Source organism: Tamandua tetradactyla, chromosome 24 (assembly GCF_023851605.1).
Source record: "Tamandua tetradactyla isolate mTamTet1 chromosome 24, mTamTet1.pri, whole genome shotgun sequence".
NCBI lineage: Eukaryota > Metazoa > Chordata > Mammalia > Pilosa > Myrmecophagidae > Tamandua > Tamandua tetradactyla.
Window position 1 is genome coordinate 25,339,503 of NC_135350.1, and position 27,811 is coordinate 25,367,313.

Sequence of the window (27,811 nt, forward strand, 5' to 3'; positions counted from 1 at the left end):
GCCCAATGTCTCCATGGGGGAGATGCCAGACTGGAGGAAGTCACAGTTTATTCAAAACCCTTTGCTGTTTGTCTGCAAGCCCTCCCACTAATCATTGGTGCCACAGATGTGAGAGGTGGAGTCAGTAAGACTCAGTTAAAATGCATGATTTCTAATTTTAAAAAAGCTTTTACTAATGACTGGGGAATGAAGCTGACCCCTGACTGACTTAAAAAACTATATGAATTAAAGTGGACCACTTTTAGGAAGAATAAAAGGAAGAAATATTCTTGTATTACAGCTTATTATTGCTCTGTCTTATAAATTAAATCCTACACATTTCAGAGTAAAAGGAAAACATCTATGTAAGGGTTTTAAAATTGATTTCATAAAAAGAATCTGTTCTGTACAATTAATGTTGCCATTGTGTAACCTTGGTAAAACAAACAAAACAGTTAAAATGTGCACTCTAGCTGGGAGGACTGGCTATCCTCTCAGAAGGAGGTGTACTTTAATAAAAATATCTAAGTCTCAGGAAGTTTCTCTTGGTCCCTAACCAGTTCCCAGAGGACCAAACTGGGCCTAGTAACACAAGCTAATTGGAATTTGGCCACTACTATGTGAAGATATCATAAAAAGATATCATAAAAAGAGGAAAGAGGTGCTGTCTCCCTCTCATATCTTATGAGAGGGGGACAGCACCTCCTCAAAATCTTATGCTCTGCTATGTATTTCAACTAAGGAGACTCTGAATGCTGTCCACAAAATTGCTATGGATTTTTACTGAGAGTTATAATGCTGCTTCTGAAATTCTCCAGCACTTCTCTTCAGGTGGTAATGCCATCTTACCTGGTGATGTAACTATGCTCTATTCTTGAAGGCTTTTAGTTGCTATCTTTTAATTATTTTCTTTACTTACTTTCCTGATAAAATCTATTTTTATGTCACTGAAGTCAGTGTTGTCCACGAATCTGAACTTATAAATTAAATGGCCCCAAATATCACGTTGTCTTTCATGTACAAAATTGGCACTGGGAGCAGGATTCGCATTTCAGCATGGCTTCATAATAGTAGAGGTAAATGAGACAATTTAAAAATTGAGCAGAAACTATGGAGTATGTTCTTCTAAATATTGTGATGTTTTATTAGGACAATTCTTGATAAATTAAAAATTGCTGGTTTCTTGTCTTTTTATATGCAGAATTGTTTTAAATTTAAATATTTTGTCTCCCTAGAGTATACTTTCTGGTGCTTTAAGACATTTGGAAAATTTTAGGTCAGTAGGCCCTCTTCAAAGTTTATTTAAAGTGAATTAAGAGTAAGCCATGGACTTTTAACATAGTTTAGGAAATAATGTCATTTTGTTTAGGGAAAAAGATCCTTTAAGCTAAAAATAAAAAAAAAAAAAGAAATCCCAGGATGAGATAATTTACCTTACTCCTCACTTGCAGAGGAATGAGCAGAAAGCACAGGACCCTGTAAAAAATTAGGAGAATAAAATAAAATAGCAAAAACTTATTTGGGTCATTCTATATCTAAAAAGCATACCATTAAAAAAAGAAAAAAAGTTGGAATGTATAAAAAAAGAATAAGCTATGTTAATATAATATAGAAATGTATATAAACAGAAAAATAGAGGAATCTCTGAAAAAAGAAAAATGAATTATGAAAAGGAATTGGTAGAATTACAGGAAAAACTGTAAATACTGCAGAATCAAAATTTAGTTTTTGAAGAAATTGTTTTGATTATCAATCAATAGCTGAGAGGGCCACGGCCCATATAGTCAAATATAAACATAAGAAAGATAAGGTAAAATAAACAAAGGAAAAGTACATGTGGTATTAGCCACTGTCACTGTGATTAGAACCCTGATAAATGGGATGATAATCTATGGAACAAAGCAGATAATAGAAATATTTTAAATAAAAAAGTTTTGTCAGGAAAAGAAAAAAACATTAATTATCTGGATGGTCAAAATTGCTGATGCGGAGGCTGAAGGAGTGGTATTGGACTATGCAGATTGTATGAAATTTATAAAAGTTGGCACCAACCCCATCATATAAACTGCTTTTTAAGAGTTTAATCAGCAAACTGGAAAAAGTTCTATCTTTCTGGCATTGGTTGCACAAAAGTGTAATAAGCAATACCCTGCTGACACTGTGGCTACAAAACAATCAACTCTGGTATATTTCATAAAAAAAAAACTCTGGTATATTTCAGAGCTGGAAAACATGGGGGACTGGAATATAGAGAAAGGAAAAGCCAAAACAAACAGACAACAAAAATTTTTGTATGTTGGAATTCTGGTTGTGCATTAACTGGAATGTTTTGGGTACTGAACCTTATTCTAACAAATTTAGTTTTAATAATAACTGTGTATGATGAAATGTTTGATTGAAGTGTTGACAAGTTTAAAGGATATGAAGGACATATTTTTGCTGAGAGGAAGACGAGAATAGTTTTGTCCTAACATGAAATGATTGGCCATTGCAGAATGAAAAATGTGGGACAATGCCTGAATGAATATAGTAAGTTATCAAAGGTTTGTAGAGTAGAAATTATGGTCAAAGTTAAAAAAAGTTTTAAATGAACTAAAAGGAGAGGTATTAAAAACAGTATCCAAACTCTTTAGCATCTGCCCTCCCTTACCCGAGGTCAAACCAGGAAACATGATATAGGTAAAAAGCTGAAGAGGAAAAAAAAAAAAAAAATGAGGCTCCCTCCAGTCTTAATAGAAAGTTCTTCAAACACTAACAGGAAGACCCTGGATCTTACTCATTATGATATTAGTATATATTCCTCTTCTAAGGTAAATGAGTACAAATTAACAATAATTTAATACTTATTGTATACATGGCATAATTCTAGTTGTAAGTGGGACTATAAATGTAATATAAAAACATCTATGACCATAAATTTCCAGTACAGTTTGAGAGGTTGATCTTCATACTGAAAACAGGAAACAAGGAAGGGTATGAGGCCCAATGCCAGAGAATGGATGTGGGAACTAAGCAGGTTGTAGGAAGCCAAGGATGACTTTGAGATGGAGTGACCATATCACCACAAGTAGGGACTGGACCTGGGTCTCACTTTGGGTCAGAGTTGACCAAACCAAGAACTGGAAAAGTGAAGGAGGATCCTGGTTAGAGAGGGCTTGAATGAGGAAGGGGCTGGATTTGGAGGATGGCAGAGATGCAAATTATGAAAGAACATGGATATTAAGGATGAAGGAGGTAGATTGTAGGAGCCAAGGGTTAAAACAAGACCTGCAGGTTTTGTTGGGAGGAGCTGGCCTCAGGATAGTGACAGTAAACTGTGGAGATTGTTATGTAGAGCAGTCTGGGAGGAAGAGAATGTTTACCCCAAATGGTTATGTTAAGTATGAAGAACACTGAAAGATAAGAACTTTGCTCCCTCAGGAAATGCATGCATGCCTATTATGGTTTATAACCAGGATCTGCTTAAGAATAAAATTGTCTGAAGTCTGTCTGAAGTAAACTCAAGCTTCAGACCCCCTGAACCCATCTGTGTCTTTCTTTCTTTCTTTCTTTCTTTCTTTCTTTTTTTGGATCTGCTTAAGAATAAAATTGTCTGAAGTCTGTCTGAAGTAAACTCAAGCTTCAGACCCCCTGAACCCATCTGTGTCTTTCTTTCTTTCTTTCTTTCTTTCTTTCTTTCTTTCTTTCTTTCTTTCTTTCTTTCTTTCTTTCTTTCTTTCTTTCTTTCTTTCTTTCTTTCTTTCTTTCTTCCTTCCTTCCTTCCTTCCTTCCTTCCTTCCTTCCTTCCTTCCTTCCTTCCTTCCTTCCTTCCTTCCTTCCTTCCTTCCTTCCTTCCTTCCTTCCTTCCTTCCTTTCTTTTTTTCTCATCGTTCCTTAATATCCTTCAAGCTCCATTTCAATAGGAAGCAACATTTGGCACCCAACATGGGGCTCAAAGAAGAAGACTCCAAATCAATACTAAGGAACCAAGGGAAAGACTCATTAGAGGCACGTGTGTCCAGCCAACAGAAGAGGACTTGAGTCATATTGGTAAAGTAAGCATTTTCCTTGGATCATCAGGGTAACGGGTAATCGTAATAGGCAGCTGGAGGAGTATGTGTGTGTGTTAAAGCTACTGGGATGCCTGTTAAAACATCTGACTTATTAAGCTTATTTGATCTCATTCAAAGTGTTGTTTTTGATTTTAGCCTTAAGGCCATAATGTTTTAAATCTTAAGTAATGGAAATTGGTTATGAAGGCTTTGCAGTGAACATAACAAAATGGGGGAAATATTCCTGTTTCTATTTGGTTATTGTGTTCAGTCAGGCAATGAACTACCTGGCTCATGCTTTGTTTTAAACTCTAAGTTGTGTTTCTTCTCAATCTCCCACTACCCCTTCTTACCCTTTTATGACAGTTGCTTGAGCTGGACTCGGCAACTAGTGCCCAAACAGCAATCTAATAATGGAACTCTTAAAGCATAAAGTGAAGAGATGCTCCAGGGACATCCACTACAAATACTACAGATGGGCCTTTGTGGGTTGAGCAGTGGCCCTTATCTATAGAGAGGTTTGAGGCTCTGACTTGGTTGTTTGGGAACGGTTTGGAGCAGGACGTTTAGAGGAATCTCATGGTTCTTGGAATTCTCCAATATTTATTGTAGAAGGGAGGTCAGGAAAATGGAGAATGTTGACTGATTTGATAAAAGTTGATACTGTGGTTCAGCCTATGGAGTCATTGCAGCCTGGCATGCCCACACCAGTTGTAATTTCTAAGAACTGCTTTATTATGATAGATTTTAAAAATTGATTCTTTGCCATGCCTTTGGCTGAGCACAATAAAGAAAGATTGGTTTCTGCGCTTGTTCTTGATGGGCTGCCTTTATATAGGGATTCATGTACACCTGAGTCAGAGAGTATTCAGTGAGAAAGGTGCCATACCAAATGGGGGTCAGTGCTCATTGATGGTTCCTGTGGCAGGTTGGTCCCCAAGGGGGTATGAGGTTGGGGATTGTAGTTCTGACTCAAGGTGTTCTGTTAGGTTACCTTTGTTAAGTCTGAATGATTATTCTATGAGATTTATACCAATGCTACAGGTAAAGTCTTGTGGTGGACAGTGGGAATGGTAGCCCCATCTTCTTTTGTTGGCTTATATTCTCAACAGACTGGTTTGGAAACTGGTCATGAGTTTAGCTCCTATTCATGTTTGAAGAAGAGATATATTTTAGGAACTTTGAGACTGAAGATTCTCATTAAAAGCTATATATTGGTGTTTTGAATGTGCATTAACTGAAGTGTTTTAAGTATTTGACATTCTAGCATTTGATTTTGATGGTAATTGTGTGTAATAAAGTATTTGTTTGGAATGATGGCTTGGGCATGAAGGATGTGGGGAATGTATTTTTATTAGTAGAAAGACAGAGTAGTTTTATCCTAAGATAAAATGAATGGCTGTTGCAGAGTAAGAGGAGTGTGGAACAAAGCCAAAATTAATATAATTAAGTGCTGAGGGTTTGTAAAAATGGAGATTATGGTCAAAATAAAAAAAGATTTAATGAGTCTGGAATGACAACGTTTTCTTGGACTCTCAGTTTGTTTTAATGAAGATATAAAATTTTTTTTTCTGGATAATCACTGTGAGGGGCAGGGAGTATGTGTTTTATCAGGATAGCTTATGTTGACTTTTATCATGTCATTATCTGTATAAAGAATGCTGATTTTCTCCTTGGTATCATACTGGCAAAAAAAAAAATGTTTCTTTTCTTGCCCTAAACCAGGTGGCTTAATCTATTAATCTAAGTACTATTACTATAAATGAATCTATTACTGGCTAAATCATATCAAATCATATAAATACCTATATTCCTTTAAGCCAAAATATCTTGTCTTTGTCCAGTCTTTATATAAACTGCATATGTATAAACTAAATTTATCCTAAAATAACCATGGCTTATTTTGGGAGCAGATCAGATTTGAGGGCTGAATGCAAGGAAAAAATATACTTGTGGAATCTTTTGTCCACCTGATGTTGCCATTACATGCAACTGATGTTGCTATCACATGACCTTGATAAGAAATAGTTAAAATGTACACTCTAGCTGGGAGGACTGGCTATTCCCCCAGAAGGAGGTGTACTTTAATAAAAATATCTAGGTCCCAGGAATCTCCTCTTGGTCCCTAGCCAGTTCCCAGAGGACCCAACTGGGCCTGGTCATGTAAGCAAATCAGAATTTGGCCACTATTGTGAGAAAATATAAAAACTGCATGCAATAAATTTAAAATCAGCAAAAACGCACAACCAATTATAAAGAATCCACATTCCTGCATTCCTTTTCAATAAATCCAATGAATTCAATTTAAAAAATCTGTTCATTTACTATGGGTACACGTCACTATTGACACTCTGCTTTCATTTTTGCTACCTGCCACTTTAGGGATTCCTAATTATATGTTAGAAAACTTGTTTGATCTTTTACAAGGAGATTCTGATTTATTAAACAAAAGGCAGTTAACAGCTGCAACCGAATGAGAGTTACAATTAATTGAACAATGCATTCAAAAGGAACAGCTTGTTCAAATAGATCTTAAAAAGCCTGTTGATTTTATTATTTTCTTTACCTTGCAATCTCCCACAAGCCTATTTTAGCAAGATGTTGTTTTAAAATGGATTTTTTTACCAAACAATTGACAAAAATATTTAAATACATATTTGCAAAAGATTATTTCTTTAATAGCCAAAGGTCACCAAAGATATTATCAATTAAGAAGTCATGATCCTAATCACATAGTGTGTGATCTCACAAACGAAGAGATTTAAAGTCTATATATTTTCAATACCTCTTAGCAAATAGCATTAAGTGATTTTAAAGGACAAATGAATAATAATTTGCTATGTCAAAACTTTTACAATTTTTAAAAATGAATGCAATGGATTTTGACTAAAATAGTTCCAGCTTCCCTGCTAGCTATTACTGTCTTTAATGATGATAATATTAATGGGAAGGCTGCATACGTCACCCCAGTGGAAAACAAGTTAGAAAACTGAATTAGCAGCTGTAATTCAAGTATTGCAAAGTTTTCCACAATCTCTTAATATTGTTTCTGATTTTGAATATGTTTGCCAAACAGTTACTCACATTGAGACAGCTTCTTTGTTTGAAAGAGATGAATTCTCCTGAATGTTTTTACATTTACAAACATTAGTCAGAAGTTGAATTACTCCCCTTTTTATCATGCATATAAAGAGCTCATACCACTCTTCCAGTTCCTTTGTCATTACAAAATCAGCAAGCAGATACTCTTGTGGGGGTAATGCAAGATCCCACAACATTTCACAAATTGACTCATCAATAGCAAAGGGCTATGAAAGAAATTTCCATCTTTATCTAAACAGAAAGCTCAGGACATTGTTAGGACTTGTCAAACCTGTGGACCTTTAAATGCACTCCCATTTGCATCAGGGATTAATCCTCAAGGTCAAAAAAGCAAATAAATTATGGCAAATGGATGTTACTGATATTTCATATTTTGATGAAATGCAGTATGTACATGTTATCATAGACACTTGTTCTCATTTCATCTGGGCTACCGCACAATCTGGAGAGCATTTCTGCAATGTTCAATCACATTTACTTAATGCTTTTGCTGTTGTGGGATGCCCTCAATCTATTAAATGGACAATGGTCCTGCTTATACAGGAAAGTAATTTCATAAATTTTGTACTACTTTTAATATTACTCATATCACAGGAATTCCTCATAATCCTTCAAGGCAAGGAATTATTAAATGAGCAAACTGACACTAAAGTTGTAAGAATTTGAGAGTTTTGCCGCGCAAAGGAGGACTCCAAGAGACGTTCTCTCATGCAACACGCAAGGGGTTTATTTACCACACATGCGTGGGGCTCACTGAACACGCAGGAACAGAGAGCCCCGAACCTGGGTTTTGGGAAGCCTTTTGAGGGCCAGGATAAGGGTGTGGGGTTTGAGGGTTGAACATTAGTTACAGGTTCTGCTTTATGCAGGAAGTAGATAACGAACATTTTGCAAGAAGCAGATAACAAACATTTTTCGCGCATGAGTCATGGGAGCTGCTTCTTGCAAGAAGCAGCTGTCTCGTGCAAAACTCCCTTACTCAACCTTCTCAGTTGCATTCTTAGATAAACTTTCTCCGGCAGTTACAACCTTGCATAACCAAGGCAGCAGAAAACCTTGCATAACAAAGGCAGCAGATAACCGCCCCTGGGAAGTCCCGGGTTGTTTTAGCCTGATGGGGCCCATAACTCTTTTCTTTATAAAATCCTTCTTTACATAAGAAAAGTTAGCTACTGTTAAGTTTTATAAAATCCTTCTTTACAAAGTCTATGCTCTTTAAACAAAAAGGGGGAGATGATGATCAGGAAAATGATGTTATGAAAATAAGTACACTTAAAGATCAATTAGCAAAAGCACTTTTTACTTTAAATTAAACAAAAATCACTTATGATAATTCATCAGACTCCTGCAGAACTACATTTTAGTAATTTGGGAAAGAAAAATGATACAACCCAAACAGAACTGCAGCTGTAGCCAATCTATTGGAAAGATGTTAAAGATGATTTATGGAAACCAGGAATGGTAAAGGTGTGGGGGTAGGGGTTTTGCTCTTGTCATTGCAGATGATGGAACCTCAGTTTGGATTCCCTTGAAGAGAATAAAACCCAGTGTGTCAACTTGGACGAAAATAACTAAATGGGTAATGTATATTATAGGACATATAACTTTAATTGCTGAAGGACAGGGACATAGTCATACTTATTGGGTTTATATTCCTAACCTACCCCCACTTAAAAGCACCCTAACAATGTGATTCTTGTGAAAACTCTTGGCTCCCTCTTGAATCAAAGTCAGAGAGCTTGACTGGCAGCCAATGACGGGTAAGACCCTTCCTTCAGAGCCTAAGGGCAACCTAAGACAGGCGTGGTCACCTCTGCTTATAACCACCCTAACAATGTGATTCTTGCAAAAACTCTTGGCTCCCTCCTAAATCAAAGTCAGAGAGCTTGATTGGCAGCCAATGACGGGTAAGACCCTTCCTTCAGAGCCTAAGGGCAACCTAAAACAGGCTCAGTCACATCAACTTATAAAATAAAAAGGGGGAAATGTAGGAGCCAAGGGTTAAAACAAGACCTGCAGGTTTTGTTGGGAGAAGCTGGCCTCAGGATGGCGGCAGTAAACTGTGGAGATTGTTATGTAGAGCGGTTTGGGAGGAAGAGAATGTTTACCCCAAATGGTTATGTTAAGTATGAAGAACACTGAAAGATAAGAACTTTGTCCCTCAGGAAATGCATGCATGTCTATTGACATTCTGTGGTTTATAACCAGGATCTGGTTAGGAATAAAATTGTCTGAAGTCTGTCTGAAGCAAACTCAAGCTTCAGACCCCCTGAGCCCGTCTGTGTCTTTCTTTCTTTCTTCCTTTCTTTTTTTCTCATCATTCCTTAATATCCTTTGAGCTCCATTTCAATAGGAAGCAACAGTAGATGAGGCGCTTAGAGTTTGACACAAGTTATAAAAGGGCCTGGAATGAAAGAGAAAAGATTTGGGACTCTCTTCTCTCTTCAAAGCTTTCCTAACTAGTAGTACCCTGAAATGAAAGGACCTCCCTTGCTACTTTGCTGCAGAAATGCATTCCAGCCCTGGTGTGTCTCACAACTACATCATAACATATTATTCACACTGCATGAACCAGTGTGAGTAAGATTGCAACCTAAGAAATTCTACAGAGATAAGTCCTTTCTACTATAATGCCCATGAGAAAGATTACATCTAATCAGATAACAATATGTACTATGGCTTATAGGACTTCCAGGTGCAGATAAGAGAAAATCAAACTCTTATCACCTGGGAACCTTACACACACTAGCTACAATCAATCTAAGACAAATGTGAGTGTTCTCTCTATTTTCCAAGATAATTTAAATTTTATTTCAAATGCTGGTCCACCCCAAATCCTCCTTTGAGGGTCAGATTCTACCATCCTCGGCACTATGCCACACTACCACAGCCCTGATCCCAGTACTGTCTTGTCCCTAAAGTGCAGTCTTTCCTTAACAGGCTGACATGAAAATGACTTGCTTGCTTTTTTGTCTCTACTGTCTATAGATGGTCACATTATTTTTTTGAATAATAAGTATGGCCCCCATTTACTGAACATACCTCACGGATTTTCTCATTTATTCCCCAGTTCTGCACAATAGGTACTATTATTCAAGCTCATCCAGACATGAAGAAACTAAGACACAAACCATAACAAATCATGTGTCCTGGTTCACACAGCCACTAAGAAACCAGGTCTGCATAGACCCAAAGGTGAACACAGCCACTGCCCAGTACTGACTCGTGGTAGGGAGAGCCCATCTCTTACTCACCTTGGCCACCACCACACTACCTAGATAACTGTCTGGCATGGGGAGGTTTGCAGTCATGGCTGACTGGTATTGAGTGGGCCAGAAATGCCAGGGACAGTGACCACCTTGCTATGACCTTTTGGGTGTCTGACCTGCTCTGAAGATAAGAGTGGGGAGTCAAGACCTTCCTCTAGTTGGTAGTGCTCTCTGGACTCTGCCTCATGTGTCCTGCTTCTTCTCTCCTCATATCTAACTGCAGCAAATGGAGTGGCTGTTGTAGTTTAATGCAGACATGGAGACTCCAGAACCCTGAACTGCCTTTGTGGAATTGAGGAAGTAGAAATACAAAGTAGAATAAATAGAGAATATGATTAACATTAAGTGTGTAGAAACATTTTACCCAATGAAATCATGATACTGTATCTGAATTTGGCACGTTGCAATCAGAGTTCACTTTTGTACCCTGGTGCAGGATCCTTTCATAAGTGATTCATCTTGGCCTGATAATAAACTGTTGGGTGGGGCTTAAAAACCCCAGATTACCTGGGTAGAAATAGGTGTTATTTGTGCAAACAAAATGTTTGACACTATATATATATGCTCTGTGTTCTCAAATAGGAAGGAAGTTGACAAGAATTCACAAGTCTCCTGGCTCACAGAGAAGACAGAAACAACATGAGCACAGCAGGAAAAGTAAGCAAAGAAAAAAAGTTTACCTTTGATATATTTTCACATTATACAATAAATAAATATAAAAATGTAAGTTTATTGTATAGTAAATATATGGATACAGTTTTAATGAATAATAATGGTTTTGTTTCTAAAGTAGAAGTAAATAGTGGAGTACAATATACAATTATGCTATAAGATACAATGCATCTTAAACTGTGGAGAGATATGTTAATCTCACTTGTCTTTACCAGAATATGTATCATTTCTATCTGTTAATGTTTCTCTCCTTCCTTGAAAGAAATGCTAGTTAAAATGATAATTCATCCAAGCCTATCATGACTAATTTGTAAACTTAAATTAGAGATATTTTCATCAAGAAATTATCTTCATATTTGAAGCTATTATTTAAATGTGTTATGTGGTAATGAAAAGATAATGATGAATACATCTGAATTCTTAGAACAACCAGATTTGTGCCTTGAAAAAACTACTCAGTCAATCTAAGCCTCAATATTTGTGTCGTAAAATAAGGCCAGAATCAATAGCTGCCCCTGGTAGCATTCCTGTAAGAGTAAAAGATCAAGCATGGAAAGTCTCTGAGACAGGACCTGGTGTGCCTGTCAATCACAGGCACCAACACTCAGAAACCACTGCCATCAGTGTACATTTCCTAAGTACGTTAGTATTTATCAGGATATCAGCTGTAGCAAAAAGCCTAAAAATTGAAGAGATTTGAAAAATAAATAATGGAAATAATTTCAAAGGAATGAAACTCAATTGGGGCAGTGCAACGGTGGCTCAGCAGTAGAATTCTCACCTGCTATACCAGAGACCTGTGTTCGATTCCTGGAGCCTGCAAATACCAGAAAAGAAAAAAAAAAAACACCTCAATTGAGTTGATTTTATCATACTTGGAGCTATGCATTTTCACTATTTATAAAAGCACTCTTTACTGCACAAGCTTTGCTGCCTTGAAAACAGGGCTTTCAATCTCAAATACTGAAAATATAAATAAGAGTTTTAAGTAAGTTTTTAATAAGAGTTTAACTCTTATTTAGAAGAACGCTTATGGTTAAACTACCTGAGCTAGAAATTTATACATAAGCACAGTTCTCCTGATTTGAAATTATACATGTATTCTTGTTCAAGCATGTCTTTGTATTTTTCACTCTCTAGCTTTAAATGCATTCTGGAAAGAGATGTTACACATAAATTAGATAGTAAAATAGATGTACAAAAGCAATGTTCCAAATTAGTAATGCAAACAAAAATGGTGGGAAGGAAAAACAGAAAGAAGGAAGGGAAACAGATGAAGAAAAGTTTTCTTAGGAAGGAAACAATAGTATCTGGTATCACAAATTCAGATTCTTTCACTTGAGGAAAAATTTTTGCAAGAGGGCACTAGGTTTTACTAAAATGGCCAATCTTTTTGCCAAAATTAATGCAATTACAGTGACAGGGATTTTCATCTACAGCCAACAGTTGTGGGTCAACAACCCATTGCAGACATTTGCACACTGGTGTTTATTGCAATAGTATTCAGGATTTGCAATGGATGGAGGTGGCCTGAGGGAACACTAACTCCTGAATGGAAGGGCAAAATGTGGTGTATACATAAAATGGGATATTAAACAATTACAAGAAGGAATGAAGCTGTGAGGTAAGCAATTGAATGAAGTTAGAGGACAGTATGTTGCATGAAATAAGCCAGAAATGAAAAGACAAACATTATACCGCCTCATCTAAATGGACTATTAAGTGCAAACTTTGAGAATTGAATTCGAGAGCATAGGTTATCAGCAGAAGGCTTATCGTAAATATTACTAGACTGTAGGCTCTTACAGCAGTTATGTCTATTCCCAAATTGTAACAGTTACTTCTAAAATCTGAGATGCTGAGCTCTTTGCATAAAACCTGGTCATTCCCTGGAACCTCAGTTGTGTGTGACACCTGACATGAAGAGCTAGAGTACAGCAGCTATGTAAGTCAGCCCTATTACCCCATACAGCAACTGTTTAAAAACTGAAAAAGAGATCAGACTTCAATTAGAGATATGAATAAAGGTGATCTGGTTAGGATGAAGGTAAAACAGAGTAAAAGGTAAAGGATTATATTCACTGCATTTTAAACTTCAACTTCTGTGTGAGACTAAAGGAAGAGATGCATATCGGGTGAAACATTTTTATTTTCTATAGCACACTATCTAATTTAACTTGTATAGCCAGTTTATTTGAACATTATAATTACCTGAAAACTTGAATAGGGAGTGAAATGTTGTTGGTTTACACAGGATAATATGATGCCCTGATATTTCCCAAAGTAACCTGAGTATAAAATAAGAAAGTATTTACAAAGTTCCCTTGAGGGACTGGGGGAAAAAGGTGGAAATATTAAACTTCCCCACCTGGGGTAAGCCTAATATCCTCACAGGCATTGAGGACTACTGATTTAACAGGCCAAGGCCTTGATCTTGGGACTTGCCATTATGAAATTTACTTCTGCAAAGGAGAAGCTAAGCATACATATAATTATGCCCAAGAGTAACCCAGAGAACCCCTCTTTTTGCTCAGTTGTGGACTCACTTTAAGTCAGCTCTTCAGGTAAACTCCCTGCTCTCCTCCCTATGAGGGAAATGACTCCCAGGGATATATCTTGCTGGCAATGTGGCACATAACTCCAGGTGCAAGCCTGGACCTGGCATCATAGGATTGAGAAGCCCTTCTTGACCAAAGAGGGAAGAGAAATGAAACAGAATAAGATTCAGTGGCTGAGAGATTTCAGATAAAGTTAACAGGCATTCTGGAGTTTATTCTTAAAAATTATATAGATATTCTTTTTTACTTTTTAGTATATTAGAAGAGCTAGATGAAAGTACCTGAAACTATTGAACTGTAGTCCAGTAGCCTTGATTCTTAAAGATGATGGCATTACTATAGTACTTTTATGGTGTGATCATGTGATTGTGAAAACCCTGTCACTAACACTCCCTTTATCCAGTGTATGGACAGAGGAGTAAGAAATAAACACTAAAAATAGATTTAAAATGGGTGAGGGGTGAATAAGAGGAATGGGATGGTGTAGGTGTTCTTCTGTGTTTTTTATTTTTATTATTTTTAGATTTTCGTAGCAAGGAAAATATTCACAAACTGATTGTGGTGATGAATGTATAACTAAAACCACTGATTTTATACTTTCAAAGATTATATGGTGTGTGAGATCATATTGAGATATATTAAGAATATGCCTCAATAAAATTACATTTAAAAAACCACAATTTATTGCAGAAGAGCATTAGAATGCATCAATAGTAAATATCCTTGGAGAGAAAAAAAAGATATACAAAAATGACTTGGAAAAATGTATTCAACTTTATCTCAAGTTCTCATATTGTCTAATTATACGTCAATTTCCCTATGTTATTGCTTTTCAGGCTTTTAAAAAATAATTTTAGTGTTTTCCAAACCAGACCTTTTTCATTTCAATATACCCTAGCTAAGGTCTGTACTTAGAAAGGTGGAAAAAAAAAACCTGATTTCAAGATTATGAAAACATGTATTATCTCGGTTTGATTATCCAGGTAATAAAATGCAAAGCGGCTGTGCTTTGGGACCTAAAGAAACCCTTTTCCATTGAGGAGGTGGAGGTCGCACCCCCCAAGGCCTATGAAGTTCGCATTAAGGTGAAAATTGTTTCTTCCTTTATTTAATTTTGGTTTTACAAATCAAATATTAAAAAGTGGGAATCACCAAAAATCCACTAAGAGAAGCTTTTAAAATAAAGTATGGTAATAAGTAAGTACAATTTAATTACATTGTTCATGAAGAAAAGATATGAATGGCATTCATTGTTAAATTTTATAAAGTGATCAAAGTAATCCCAGTAAAATTATAGTGCAAAATCCCAAGAAATAAAAAATGTATGTGTTTGTACAGAAACACAACGTGAAAGGAAATTTATAAAGAATTCAAATGCAATTACGAGTTGATGTTAGAATATTTAACCTTATGGTTAATATTGCTTTAACCATAAGGTTAACCAATTAATAATGTTGCTAATGAACCATTTTTATTTCTACAGAGAGCATGCATTATCATATTTTATGTAAGATTTACATGTTACAGAAAGAATTGCCTTGCGGATTATTTCAGATTGTATAATTCTGGAAAGGAAAGTGCAGGAAGATTTTAAACTGAATGCTCCCAGCAGTAAACAGAATTTTTAATTCGGGAAGGCTAGTAATTAGAGACATTTTTTACAGCTCTTTAGAAGCCTGACTTCAGGGAATTGGATGCATTAAGTCTATCTGAGGCCATAACTTCTGGAATGTGATTATTTCCCCTTCCCCTCACAGATGGTGGCCACAGGAATCTGTGGCTCAGATGACCATGTGGTTAATGGGCATTTTGTCGCAACACTCCCTGCAATATTAGGCCATGAGGGAGCCGGCATCGTGGAGAGCATTGGTGAGGGGGTGACTGCAGTCAAACCAGGTACGGGATTCACTGAGGGGATGTGTCTGCATTCAGGACTCCCAAGGTCAAGCAGCCTGGGGGAGGAAACTGAGACAGTGAGACATGAGAGACCTGCACAGGTCCCAGCAGTAGCCAATGGTGGAGCTGGAACTAGACAGGGATGTCCTTGTTTCCTCTCTCCCTGCCTGACTTCCATCATGTGTCCAGGCAGGTCCCCAGGACAGACCTCATGGTTCTCCCCTTCAGCAGTGACTCCTGGAGCCCCTCCTGGATGTCAGGCACCAAGTTAGATCCCGGGACACTGGAAGACCAAGGAGACAGAGTGATTCCTGTCCTGGGGTTCACACTCAAATAATGTCATTTTAGAGTTGAGCATTGTCTTCCTTTGGGGCCTAAAACAGAAGTATAAACAGGACAAAGGAAAAACTATATGAGTTGAGAAACAAAAAGACATTTATGTTCTAAGACTCTGGGTTACTATATGGTATTTGTGGTTTGCTCAGTTCTCAGCATGGGGCTGTGAGGCTATGGCTAAATCACCCCAAACCTTTTCTATACAGCAATAGATTCCTCCTCCTATATAGTCTCCCTTCTTGAGCATGGATCATTGAACATACAAATTCTTCTTGAGTGTACGTGGGTCACTCTCTAGGAAAGATCATGTATAAAGACACAAAACAAAAATATTGAAGTCATAAAATATATATTCTCTGAACACATTCAGAAATATGCTAGAAATCAATTACAAAGGTAGAAATGGAAAGCTCACAAATATGAGGAAATTAAACAATGTACTCTTAAACAGCCAATGAGCTATAGTAGAAATCACAAACAAATTAGGAAATATCTTGAGGTGAAAGGTGAATGAAAATGAAAATAAAACATACCAAAATTTATGGCATACAGAAAATACAAGACTGAGATAAAATTTATAGCTCTAAATGCTTACATTAAGAAAACAAGACAGACATGTAGACCAATGAAATTGAATTAAGAACTCAGAAATCAGCCCTCATTTATGGCCTGTTGGTTTTTTTTTTTTTTAATTTTTTTTTAACCTGGGCAGGCACCAGGAATGAAACCCAGGTTTCTGGTATGGTAGGCTAGTACTCTTCCAGTGAGTCACTGTGGCCCACCCTGATCTGTTGATTTTTGACAAGCAAGCAGAAACCACTCAGTGAAAAAGAATAGTCACTTCAACAAAAGGTGATGGGAAAACTGCATTCCCAATTAAAAAAAAAAAAAAAAAAAAAAAAAAGATGGAGGAACCCCTAACTCACACCTTATACAAAAACCATCTCAACATGGATCCAAGCTAAATATAGGAGCTATAACTATGAAACTCCTAGTAGAAAACATAGGAAAGCATCTTCAGAACCTTATGTTAGTCAATAGTTTCTTAGACTTTGCATCCAAAGAATAATAAATAAAAGAAAAAATAGAGCAATGAGACTCCATCAAAATTTAAAACTTTTGTGCCTAAAATGAATTTATTATAGATATAAAACAACAACCTACATAATGGAAGAAAATACTTATCACATATCTGATAAAGGTAATATCCAGAAAATATAAAGAAATCCTTCACTTTATAAACAAAAGACAAACAACAGAATTAAAATATGAGCAAAGATTTAGAAAGTCATCTCTCCAAAGAAGATACAGAGATGGCTGGAAAGCATATGAAAAGAAGTGAAACATCATTAACAATCAGGAAAATGCAAATCAAAACCACAATGAGACACCTCTTCACATTCGATAGAATGGCTGCTATTTTGAAAAAAGGAAGTACATGTTGGAGAGGATATGGAAAAACAGAAACACTCATTCCCTGCTAGTAGCTGTGTAAAATGCTATAGCTCTATGGAGAACAGTTTGGCATTTCTTTCAGAAAGTAAATTATAGAAATACCAAATGACCTGGCAGTCCCACTAATAGGTTTATACCCCAATTTCAAATAATTGAAAGCAGGGGCTTGAACAGAAATTTGCACACTAATGTTCATAGCAGCATTATACGCAGTTGCCAAAAGATGGACGCAACCCAAGTGTCCATTAACTGAAGAATGGATAAAAAATGTAGTATACACATACAATGGAATATTATTTATTTGTAAAAGGGAATAAATTCATCATATATGCAATAATGTGGGTGAACCTTGAAGACATTATGCTTAATGAAATAAGTCAGACACAAAAGGAAAAATATTGTATTATCTCACTGAGTTGAAATAACTAGAACAAGCAAATTTAAGGAGTCAGAATCTAGAATATAGGTTACCAGAAGAAAAGATGAGATAGAGAATGGAAAGTTAAGGTTTATAATATACAGGGCAATTCTTACCTGCCATGTGGGAGACCTAGGTATATTTTGTGGCCCATGTCATTCCCCCCACATACACACACAAAAATCAACAAATGTGCTGCAATAATGAGATAGTCACATTAAAAAAAAAATGCAGTGTGACCCCCACCATACAGCCTAAAAATAAAATGTACAGGGCTTCCTCTTTGGAATGATGGAAATGCTTTGGTGATGGATCATTGTGATATTAGCACAACATTGTAATTTTCAAACTCCGTGGAACTATGCTACTCAAAAAAAAAACCTAATTTAAACCATGGATTTTAGTCAGTAGTAAAATTTTTAAATGTGCTATCATCAATTGTAACAAATGTTCCACCTTTATACTAAGTGTAAATGTTCCATGTTTATACTAAGTGTATAAGAATCCTGACATGTGAACAAAATAAAAATGTCTTCTATTATGAAATTGAAATTTTAGTATTTCTCTTCATAAAAATACAACTGATAAAATTATGCAGTAATGACACATACTTTACACATTTGCTTCTTCCATGATAAGGGAAAAATACATACTCACAAGTTAACTGCCTAAATTTACTTAAGTGAAGATTTCTTATCCTAAACAAACTTTCTACCTTCAGAATATTTGAGTATTCAGAAAAACTTTTTGAATTTCTCTTCTTTCTCCCATTCTATTCAGTTTTTCTTGAACAGAGCTACATAAATATAAGCATTAATTTCATAGTAAAGACAAGCAAGTGCTTTTGTAAATCATGATCAAATTTCTCATTATTGTAACCCTAACTATTATCAATTATCCCATGTCCATTATGATGGTCTGCTTCAACATAAATATATATTGATGATTACAGTAAGAAACCTTAGAGTTAATGAACTAAGGATTAAGTAAGACCAGTAAAAGTACAAGCATAATAAAAGGTAATTATTAATACAATAGAAATAACACAAATTTATGTTGTTCCATGTTTGCATTTCTTCTTTGGAAGTCTTCAGGCCTGTAAAAAATGAAACTGATAAACAATGTGGATGGGCTGTCACCAGTGACATAGTGGTGACTGCACCCTATTTCTTGGGAGAACTTTCCAAGTCCTGTGCCTCTTATATATACAACTAATATCTTAGTTCTTGCACTATTAATTCTTGGATAGAAATTTTTAAAAGATTGCCTTGTCCTCTTCCAGGTGATAAAGTCATACCACTGTGTGTTCCCCAGTGTGGGGAATGTATCATTTGTAAACACCCAGAAGCCAACAACTGTGTGAAAATGGGGTAGGTTTCTAATACATTGCAGATGGAGCAAATGTGTTTGCACAACAGGTGAGCTCCTGCCTCATGCCTTTCTGTTTCTTTCTCTGTTACACTAACCAGTCTGACCAACCCTCGGGGGACCATGCAGGATGGCACCACCAGGTTCACCTGCAAAGGGAAGCCCATTTACCACTTCGCCCACACCAGCACCTTCTCTGAGTACACAGTGGTGGATGAGATCTCAGTGGTCAAGATTGATGCAGCAGCACCACTGGAGAAAGTCTGCCTTGTCGGCTGTGCATTGTCTACTGGTTATGGGTCTGCAGTCAAAGTTGCCAAGGTAAGAATGACCACAGGCAAAACTCCAGATATACTCGGCAGGTAAGAAAAATATTTCCCCAGAGATCATGGTTCATTCCGCCAAACTAATTGGTAGCTTTCCCCTTGCTACCATAATAGCCCTGATAGACTCGAATGTGGAGTGAGTATGGGTAGAATATGACCTGCAGAAAGAATTGAAAGCATGTGCTGTAGAAATTCATCAGCTTATTAGAGTGAACAAGCTGTTGATACTTAAGCAGTTTGGAGAAAGGAATCCAAATAATTCCTCATGATGATCAAAAGCTACCACTTTGTTCAACTTGGACTCATGCTTTCAATCATTAATTAATCCATTCTTGTCCTTTCTGAAATGCAGGTCACCCCAGGCTCCACCTGTGCTGTGATTGGCCTTGGAGGAGTCGGATTGTCTGCTGTCATTGGCTGTAAGGCAGCTGGAGCAGCCAGGATCATTGGGGTGGATATCAACAAGGACAAATTTGCAAAGGCCAAAGAGCTGGGGGCCACTGAGTGCATCAACCCTCAGAACTTCCAGAAACCCATCCATGAGGTGCTGAAGGAAATGACTGGGGGTGGTGTGGACTTTTCATTTGAAGCTGTTGGTCAGATCGACACCATGGTATGTACCGTGACATGCCCTGATTCGTGCTTCTTTAATGAGGATATGTTTTAAATAGTAGGATATAAACATTGTATATGAGGGCTATTTGTAATGAACTACAATATTCTGTATCTTGTTTCTTACTTATGATTATGTTATACATTATTGTAAAGAAACTTTCATTCCATCAGTTCAGCAAACATGTCTCAAGACACAGTTCCCCATTAGAGGCTGCTTAATATTAGGCACTTACAAATTTACTTTGATCTCTTTTAGTAACAAAATTCAAACTGAAGGACATATAAATAATACAATTTCTATTCTCAAACTGAGAAAGTTTTATTTTCCCAACATTCTTAGCAAATATTTTTTTTTTTTTTTTTTTGTGGTTCATTAGTATTTTAATGAATATTCTTCTGGAAAGATGTAGATTTAGATACACGTATAGGTATACATTTATATATGTTTTGGTTCATGAAACTGACATCAGTGTATATAAATTTGTGGTCCACTTATTAAAAACTCTACAACAACACAGAGATACACATGTATATGGCATGCTTAAAGTTGTTCATAGTATCCTGTTATTACCTCCTTTATTTCTGTGAGGTCAGTAGTTATGTCTCCTCTTCCATTTCTGATCTTATTTATTTGCATCCTCTCTCTTCTTCTTTTTGTCAATCTTGCTAAGGGCCCATCAATCTTATTGATTTTCTCATAGAACCAACTTCTGGCCTTATTGATTTTCTCTATTGTTTTCATGTTTTCAATTTCATTTATTTGTGCTCTAATCTTTGTTATTTCTTTCCTTTTGCTTGCTTTGGGGTTAGCTTGCTGTTCTTTCTCCAGTTCTTCCAAATGGATAGTTAATTCCTGAATTTTTGCCTTTTCTTCTTTTCTGATATAGGCATTTAGAGCAATAAATTTCCCTCTTAGCACTGCCTTTGCTGCGTCCCATAAGTTTTGATATGTTGTGTTTTCATTTTCATTCGCCTCGAGGTATTTGCTAATTTCTCTTGCAATTTCTTCTTTGACCCAGTCGTTGTTTAGGAGTGTGTTGTTGAGCCTCCACGTATTTGTGAATTTTCTGGCACTCTGCCTATTATTGATTTCCCACATCATTCCTTTATGGTCCGAGAAAGTGTTGTGTAAGATTTCAATCTTTTTAAATTTGTTGAGACTTGCTTTGTGACCCAGCATATGGTCTATCTTTGAGAATGATCCATGAGCACTTGAGAAAAAGGTGTATCCTGCTGTTGTGGGATGTAATGTCCTATAAATGTCTATTAAGTCTAGTTCATTTATAGTAATATTCAGATTCTCTATTTCTTTGTTGATCCTCTGTCTAGATGTTCTGTCCCTTGATGAGAGTGGTGAGTTGAAGTCTCCAACTATTATGGTATATGAGTCTATTTTCCTTTTCAGTGTTTGCAGTATATTCCTCACGTATTTTGGGGCATTCTGATTCGGTGCATAAATATTTATGATTGTTATGTCTTCTTGTTTAATTGTTCCTTTTATTAGTATATAGTGTCCTTCTTTGTCTCTTTTAACTGTTTTACATTTGAAGTCTAATTTGTTGGATATTAGTATAGCCACTCCTGCTCTTTTCTGGTTGTTATTTGCATGAAATATCTTTTCCCAACCTTTCACTTTCAACCTATGTTTATCTTTGGGTCTAAGATGTGTTTCCTGTAGACAGCATATCGAAGGATCCTGTTTTTTAATCCATTCTGCCAATCTATGTCTTTTGATTGGGGAATTCAGTCCATTGACATTTAGTGTTATTACTGTTTGGATAATATTTTCCTCTAACATTTTGCCTTTTGTATTATATATATCATATCTGATTTTCCTTCTTTCTACACTCTTTTCCATATCTCTCTCTTCTGTCTTTTTGTATCTGACTCTAGTGCTCCCTTTAGTATTTCTTGCAGAGCTGGTCTCTGGGTCACAAATTCTTTCAGTGACTTTTTGTCTGAGAATGTTTTAATTTCTCCCTCATTTTTGAAGGATAATTTTGCTGGATATAGGAGTCTTGGTTGGCAGTTTTTCTCTTTTAGTATTTTAAATATATCATCCCACTGTCTTCTAGCTTCCATGGTTTCTGCTGAGAAATCTACACAAAGTCTTATTGGGTTTCCCTTGTATGTAATGGATTGTTTTTCTCTTGCTGCTTTCAAGATCTTCTCTTTCTCTTTGACCTCTGACATTCTAACTAGTAAGTGTCTTGGAGAACGCCTATTTGGGTCTAATCTCTTTGGGGTGCACTGCACTTCTTGGATCTGTAATTTTAGGTCTTTCATAAGAGTTGGGAAATTTTCAGTGATAATTTCTTCCATTAGTTTTTCTCCTCCTTTTCCCTTCTCTTCTCCTTCTGGGACACCCACAACACGTATATTTGTGCGGTTCATATTGTCCTTGAGTTCCCTGATACCCTGTTCAAATTTTTCCATTCTTTTCCCTATAGTTTCTATTTCTTTTTGGAATTCAGATGTTCCATCCTCCAAATCACTAATTCTATCTTCTGTCTCTTTAAATCTATCATTGTAGCTATCCATTATTTTTTCTATGTTTGCTACTTTATCCTTCACTTCCATAAGTTCTGCGATTTGTTTTTTCAGTTTTTCTATTTCTTCTTTATGTTCAGCCCATGTCCTCTTCATGTCCTCCCTCAATTTATCGATTTCATTTTTGAAGAGGTTTTCCATTTCTGTTCGTATATTCAGCATTAGTTGTCTCAGCTCTTGTGTCTCATTTGAGCTATTGGTTTGTTCCTTTGACTGAGCCATATTCTCAATCTTTTGAGCGTGGACAGTTATCTTCTGCTGCTGGCGTCTGGGCATTTATTCAGATTTCTGTTGGTGTTGGACTCAGCAAGGTTGTAATATTTTTCTGTGAAATCTCTGGGTTCTGTTTTTCTTATCCTGCCCAGTAGGTGGCGCTCGTGGCACACGTTTGTCTGCGGGTCCCACCAGTAAAAGGTGCTGTGGGACCTTAAACTTTGGAAAACTCTCGCCGTCCTGGGGGTTCGCTAGCCGAAGCGGCTTGAGCCGGCCCGGGGTCCGAACGCAGGGAGGGTTGCTGGTCGCCGCAGCCAGGGAAAGAGCCCGTCCAAATTTCCTAGTCGGCCCTGGGCAACAAGCGTGGCGGGAGGGCGCCAGCGGCAGCGGCCCGCCCGAGAGAGTGCACGTTCCCCGGGAGTCACGGGGTCACCGTTCTCCACGGCCTGGGGGGTTCCGATCCAATTCTCTCAGTTGGTCCGGGGGCTGCGCGTGGTGTGGGCGCCAGTCGCCTTGGTTTCAGGGGACCACCTCTCCAATTCTCCCAGCCAGCCCGGGAAGGGGGAAGGGAGTAACTCCGGCCGCTTGCCACCCCGCCCGGTAAGGCCCGCGCGCCTCCGCGATCTCACCCGAGCTGCTTCTCTCAGCCAGCCAGCCGTTCCAGGATGGGGTACGCTGTCTTTTTTATCTCTGTTGTGGCTTTGGGCACTTTCTGTATCGTTTCTACTCCCCTAGTAGGTGTCCTGGAGAAGAAACTAAGATCCGTGCGTCTTACTAAGCCGCCATCTTCTTAGCAAATATTTTAACAATTTTTATTGTTTACTGAGTTCAGATTTCTTTTCACATGTAATTCTTTGATCAAAAGAAATATCATATTTTTCCAAAAATCATTTTATCAAAAACTTGACCTAAAGAAAGTACTGTTTTAATGTTTTGCTAGTATTCCTCACAGCATGCAGTACAGTGCCTCATGATTAATAGGTACTTAATATCTGTGCAATAGCATAAAGCCTGTGAAGATTGACTGATTTTACTGTCACATGAATTTAAGGCAATGTAACTTGAAGCATTACATGAATATAAAATGTATTAAAGAGTATCCATATCATATAGCAATTCAAGCATAAAATAGTATTACACACTATTACACCATGCAAAATATTTAGCATAGAGTCACGTGGTAGTGAAAAACAGTCAATGAACTTTAGCTGGTTATTGTGTTATAATAAATACTATTTCCAGTTGTGAAGTGCTTACATTATCTTTGGGATATCCATGATATTACTTTCAAATAAACACAAATATCATCAATTGGCATGACTAACAAACAAAGCTCCAGCTGCATTCCCCCTAACTAGAATTCTCTAAAACAGTACTCAAAGAGTCCCCAGAACAATAAATCCCCATTGTGGAGATTCCCCAGGAAGTCCAAGCTTCATTGGTAGTATGCAGCAGCACCCTCAGAGCAATGAGCTTTCCAGCCTTGTTCTGGGACCATATCCAAAAGACACCAAAAATCCAAGAGACTTCCAACTTTTTACAAGATCAGTTTTTGCCTTAAGTTCTTTTGTGTTATTTTTCTCCTGTTTTTTTCACATAGACTGGATTGTTACTTTATTTGTTGACTGTAAAACATAATTTCTATGGATATCAGGTTGTCCAAATCAGACTCTAAACACAAATGATTAATAATTATATAACCCTTTGAAATCCTACTTCATTTTATTGTTATCTTTCAAAACCTGACTGGAGGAGAAAGCTTCTGGAGTGTCTTTTGAGATTTCAGAAAAGAGATATAATTAAACTGACATCCTTTTTGGGGGGAGATAAAAGGAACATCTATTTCATGTACAATTTAATGATGGATAATAAGTTCAGATCTGTTAAATGGAAGAGCTTCAAGAGGTCAAGATACAATTTCTGATGATGTAATCACCATTATATATTTTTTGTAAACAAATACCTAGTCTAATATGATATTCAGGTACTTGCTAAATAAATAAAAGAGAAAAATTCACTGACACATGGATTGTTAAAATTCATGTGATATGAAACATTTCCATTTTTGAGGAGCCACTGTCTATTTTTAATGATGTTCCCCTCTTTAATATTTTATATGAAAAAATGTGCATGCAATTGTGTACAACCATTCTCTCAACCATCCTAAAATGTTTTCTGAACCTTCCTTTTGCCACAGCACTCGTATACAAACAAAGGAGAACAAAGAAGCAAAACCAAATTTCTACCCTATAAATGCTCCTAATCTAAGCTTATAATACATGAATTCTTAGAGTTTATCATGAGGGGCAACTATGAGAGTGCTTATTTTTAAATGCAAAATATTCATTCCATTCCAGCTTCAGGCACTGTCATGCTGTCATGAGGCATTTGGTGTAAGTGTCATAATAGGGGTACCTCCAAGTTCTGAAAACCTCTCGGTGAATCCTATGCTGCTATTGACTGGTCGCACCTGGAAAGGGGCACTTTTTGGTGGTATGTACTTAAAGATCAAATTCTTATTAACCTCAGGATTTGTTCCATTTTACAATATAGATAAGGCCAGGTGTTGCAGAGTGATATAGTCAAAGATAAAGTTTAATTGATCAAAGTTTAATTGATCTTTAGTGTCAAATTCCACTAGATGTGTAACTAATGCAGAGTGCAGCTACTTAGACACATTTCTTTATGACACAGTAGACTAGCTAAGATGTATGGCAAAAGCTCTTTTGATACTGGTGATGGAATAAGACATTTAAACACCCAGTAGGGCCAGACAATCCATCAAAATTGTTCACATCTGCCCTCATTACCTGAATTTAGACAACTTCTCAATTGCCTACATGATTTTGCCAGAGTCATCTACACTACAATGTTTCTAGAAGAGAGCTGATAATGACAGGCCCTAGTTTATTGGGGAGGGGTGTGTGAGGTGAACAAAACTGCAAAAAAGAAGGCAAATTGCTGTAAAAGGGTATTAGACACATTTCCACTTATTAACCCCAGTAATGGCAACCTGTAGAATGTAGCTCATTTTATGCACTTTAATTTTAATTCTATTTGAAAAGTCTTCTCTTCAATTATGTTATATACTCCTGTCTGAATCTACCAATTATGTCTTCTTTTTTCTAGGCTTTAAGAGTAAAGATTCTGTCCCAAAACTTGTGGCAGATATTATGGCCAAAAAGATTCCACTAGATCTATTAATAACCCATGCTTTACCTTTTGAAAAAATCAATGAAGGATTTGACCTGCTTCACCATGGAAAGAGGTAGAACTTTTTTTGCCTGTGTAAACAGTAGGGTTTAGGCTTGCAAAGAAAAATATTTTTTACTAAGGAATTTGATATATTTATCAGGAGATAGATGAATGAGAAATATATTGGAGTGCTTGGTTTTCCCTTACCAGTTCATTTACATGTAGAATATTTTCATCTTATCATGCGAAATTGAGAACAGTTACTTTGCATTTCCTATTCTGTGAAATACATGTTTGTGAACTTTGCCACAAATCTGAAATCATCAGCAATTCAGTCTTGCCAGGTGGACACACCCTTGAAAGTCAAGGGGATCAGAGTCACATGGTCATCATAGGACCATGGAGCCCCAAGCCTCTACCTGCCCCATAATACAGGCTGAGCATTGATGGATGGAAATTTAGATAATATTCAGGATATTCCAAAACTTTTTGGTTTATGTGAAGGTCCAAATGACACAATGCATGAAATGTATCTAAAAGTGAATGGCAGATGCCAAGAATTCATTACAAATAATTACCCATTTTGGTTCATATTATTACTAGGAGAAGCACTAGGAGTCATAAAAATTATTTTATGAAGATGTTAAGATAGAGTGAAATCTAAAGAGAAGCCATATTATTATGTAATCATGAGCTTAACTCTGAAGAGAACATCAGAGAGAATCAGTAAAAATGATCTTCCTTTTTACTTGTTTGTGCTTAAATACATATGGATAGGGATGGATTAGCTAGATACAAAAGTAAGTTTCCACTGAGGCACATGAAATCCTCCTCAGACTCTATAAAGAAGAATATCAAATTTCTTGTGTTAAAATTATTAATATGTTTCATTTTCTCTTTCAGCATCCGTACTGTACTCAAATTTTGAGACACTGTGACACCTTCACTTATACCGTCTTCTGACTGTTCCATGCCATCCTCATCCAGAACACCAGGGAAACAACAGCATTGACTTTTCCCTTACCAGATGCTATAAAAAAATATACATGGGAACATTCCATAAGAAGCAGAAATTTCTATGAATACTGTTTTCTTACTATCTATATAGAGTTCATTTTGTAGAACAATCAGTTTTTTTCTGAAAATTGCCCAGAAACTTCTTTCCATTTGCTCATTCTACCCCAACACTATGGAAAATTTCACCTATTAATAATAACTTGCACTAATGATGCATTTCAATAAAGCTATGACTCAATATTGTTACCTCATTATTATATCATTATCATTAATCAAAGTTCATTGGTTACTTTAGCTTCGCTCTTTGTGTGTCACAGAATGATGGGCTTTTACTAATGCATAATTTCATGTATCTACCATACAGTCAGACAGAATGGTTTCACTGTATGAAATGCCCTGTGATCCCTGAAATATATTCACAAGCAAATGTTAAATGCCAAGTGTGAGAAAGATGAAAAGGTGAACCTCAGCTGAATATTTGAGGCCAGTAAATTTTTATTCTTTGTCATTCCATATGTGATTTCTTTTTCCTTTGAACAAAGGTATTTCTTATGACTTCATACCCTTTTTGTGCCTTTTCCTTCCCTTGGTTATTGAAGCCTGGTGAAGGGATCCTTCATTATTTGTGTCCCCAACTCACACAGTATGGGCCATTTTGCTTGCAGGCATGGACTTCTGTCCTGTCATTACCTGTATCCCCTTCTGATAAAATATTCAAAGTTTTATGGGAAAACTACAGATGACACAGTGTACATTTAGATTTAGAAGCAGAGATGATCCAGATCTTATAAATGCAGGGAATTCTAAGAAA

General features: G+C 36.7%; 1 protein-coding gene across 2 annotated transcripts; it reads left to right on the forward strand.

Moving 5' to 3' along the window:
* Positions 1-8,676: 8,676 nt before the first annotated feature.
* On the forward strand, positions 8,677-27,492 carry LOC143668120 (alcohol dehydrogenase S chain-like). 2 transcript variants are annotated; one of them, XM_077142727.1, is made up of 10 exons: positions 8,677-8,691; positions 10,964-11,038; positions 14,595-14,696; positions 15,369-15,507; positions 18,999-19,086; positions 19,186-19,405; positions 19,763-20,023; positions 25,146-25,281; positions 25,918-26,056; positions 26,887-27,491. In XM_077142727.1, the coding sequence occupies exons 2-10, from the start codon at positions 11,021-11,023 to the stop codon at positions 26,909-26,911; spliced, it is 1,128 nt and encodes a 375-aa protein (XP_076998842.1). In that variant the 5' UTR covers positions 8,677-8,691; positions 10,964-11,020; the 3' UTR covers positions 26,912-27,491. The 2 variants fall into 2 exon arrangements, with proteins under 2 accessions (XP_076998842.1, XP_076998841.1); XM_077142726.1 differs by lacking the exon at positions 8,677-8,691 and having other exon boundaries at positions 10,932-11,104; positions 26,887-27,492.
* The last annotated feature ends 319 nt before the right edge of the window (positions 27,493-27,811 follow it).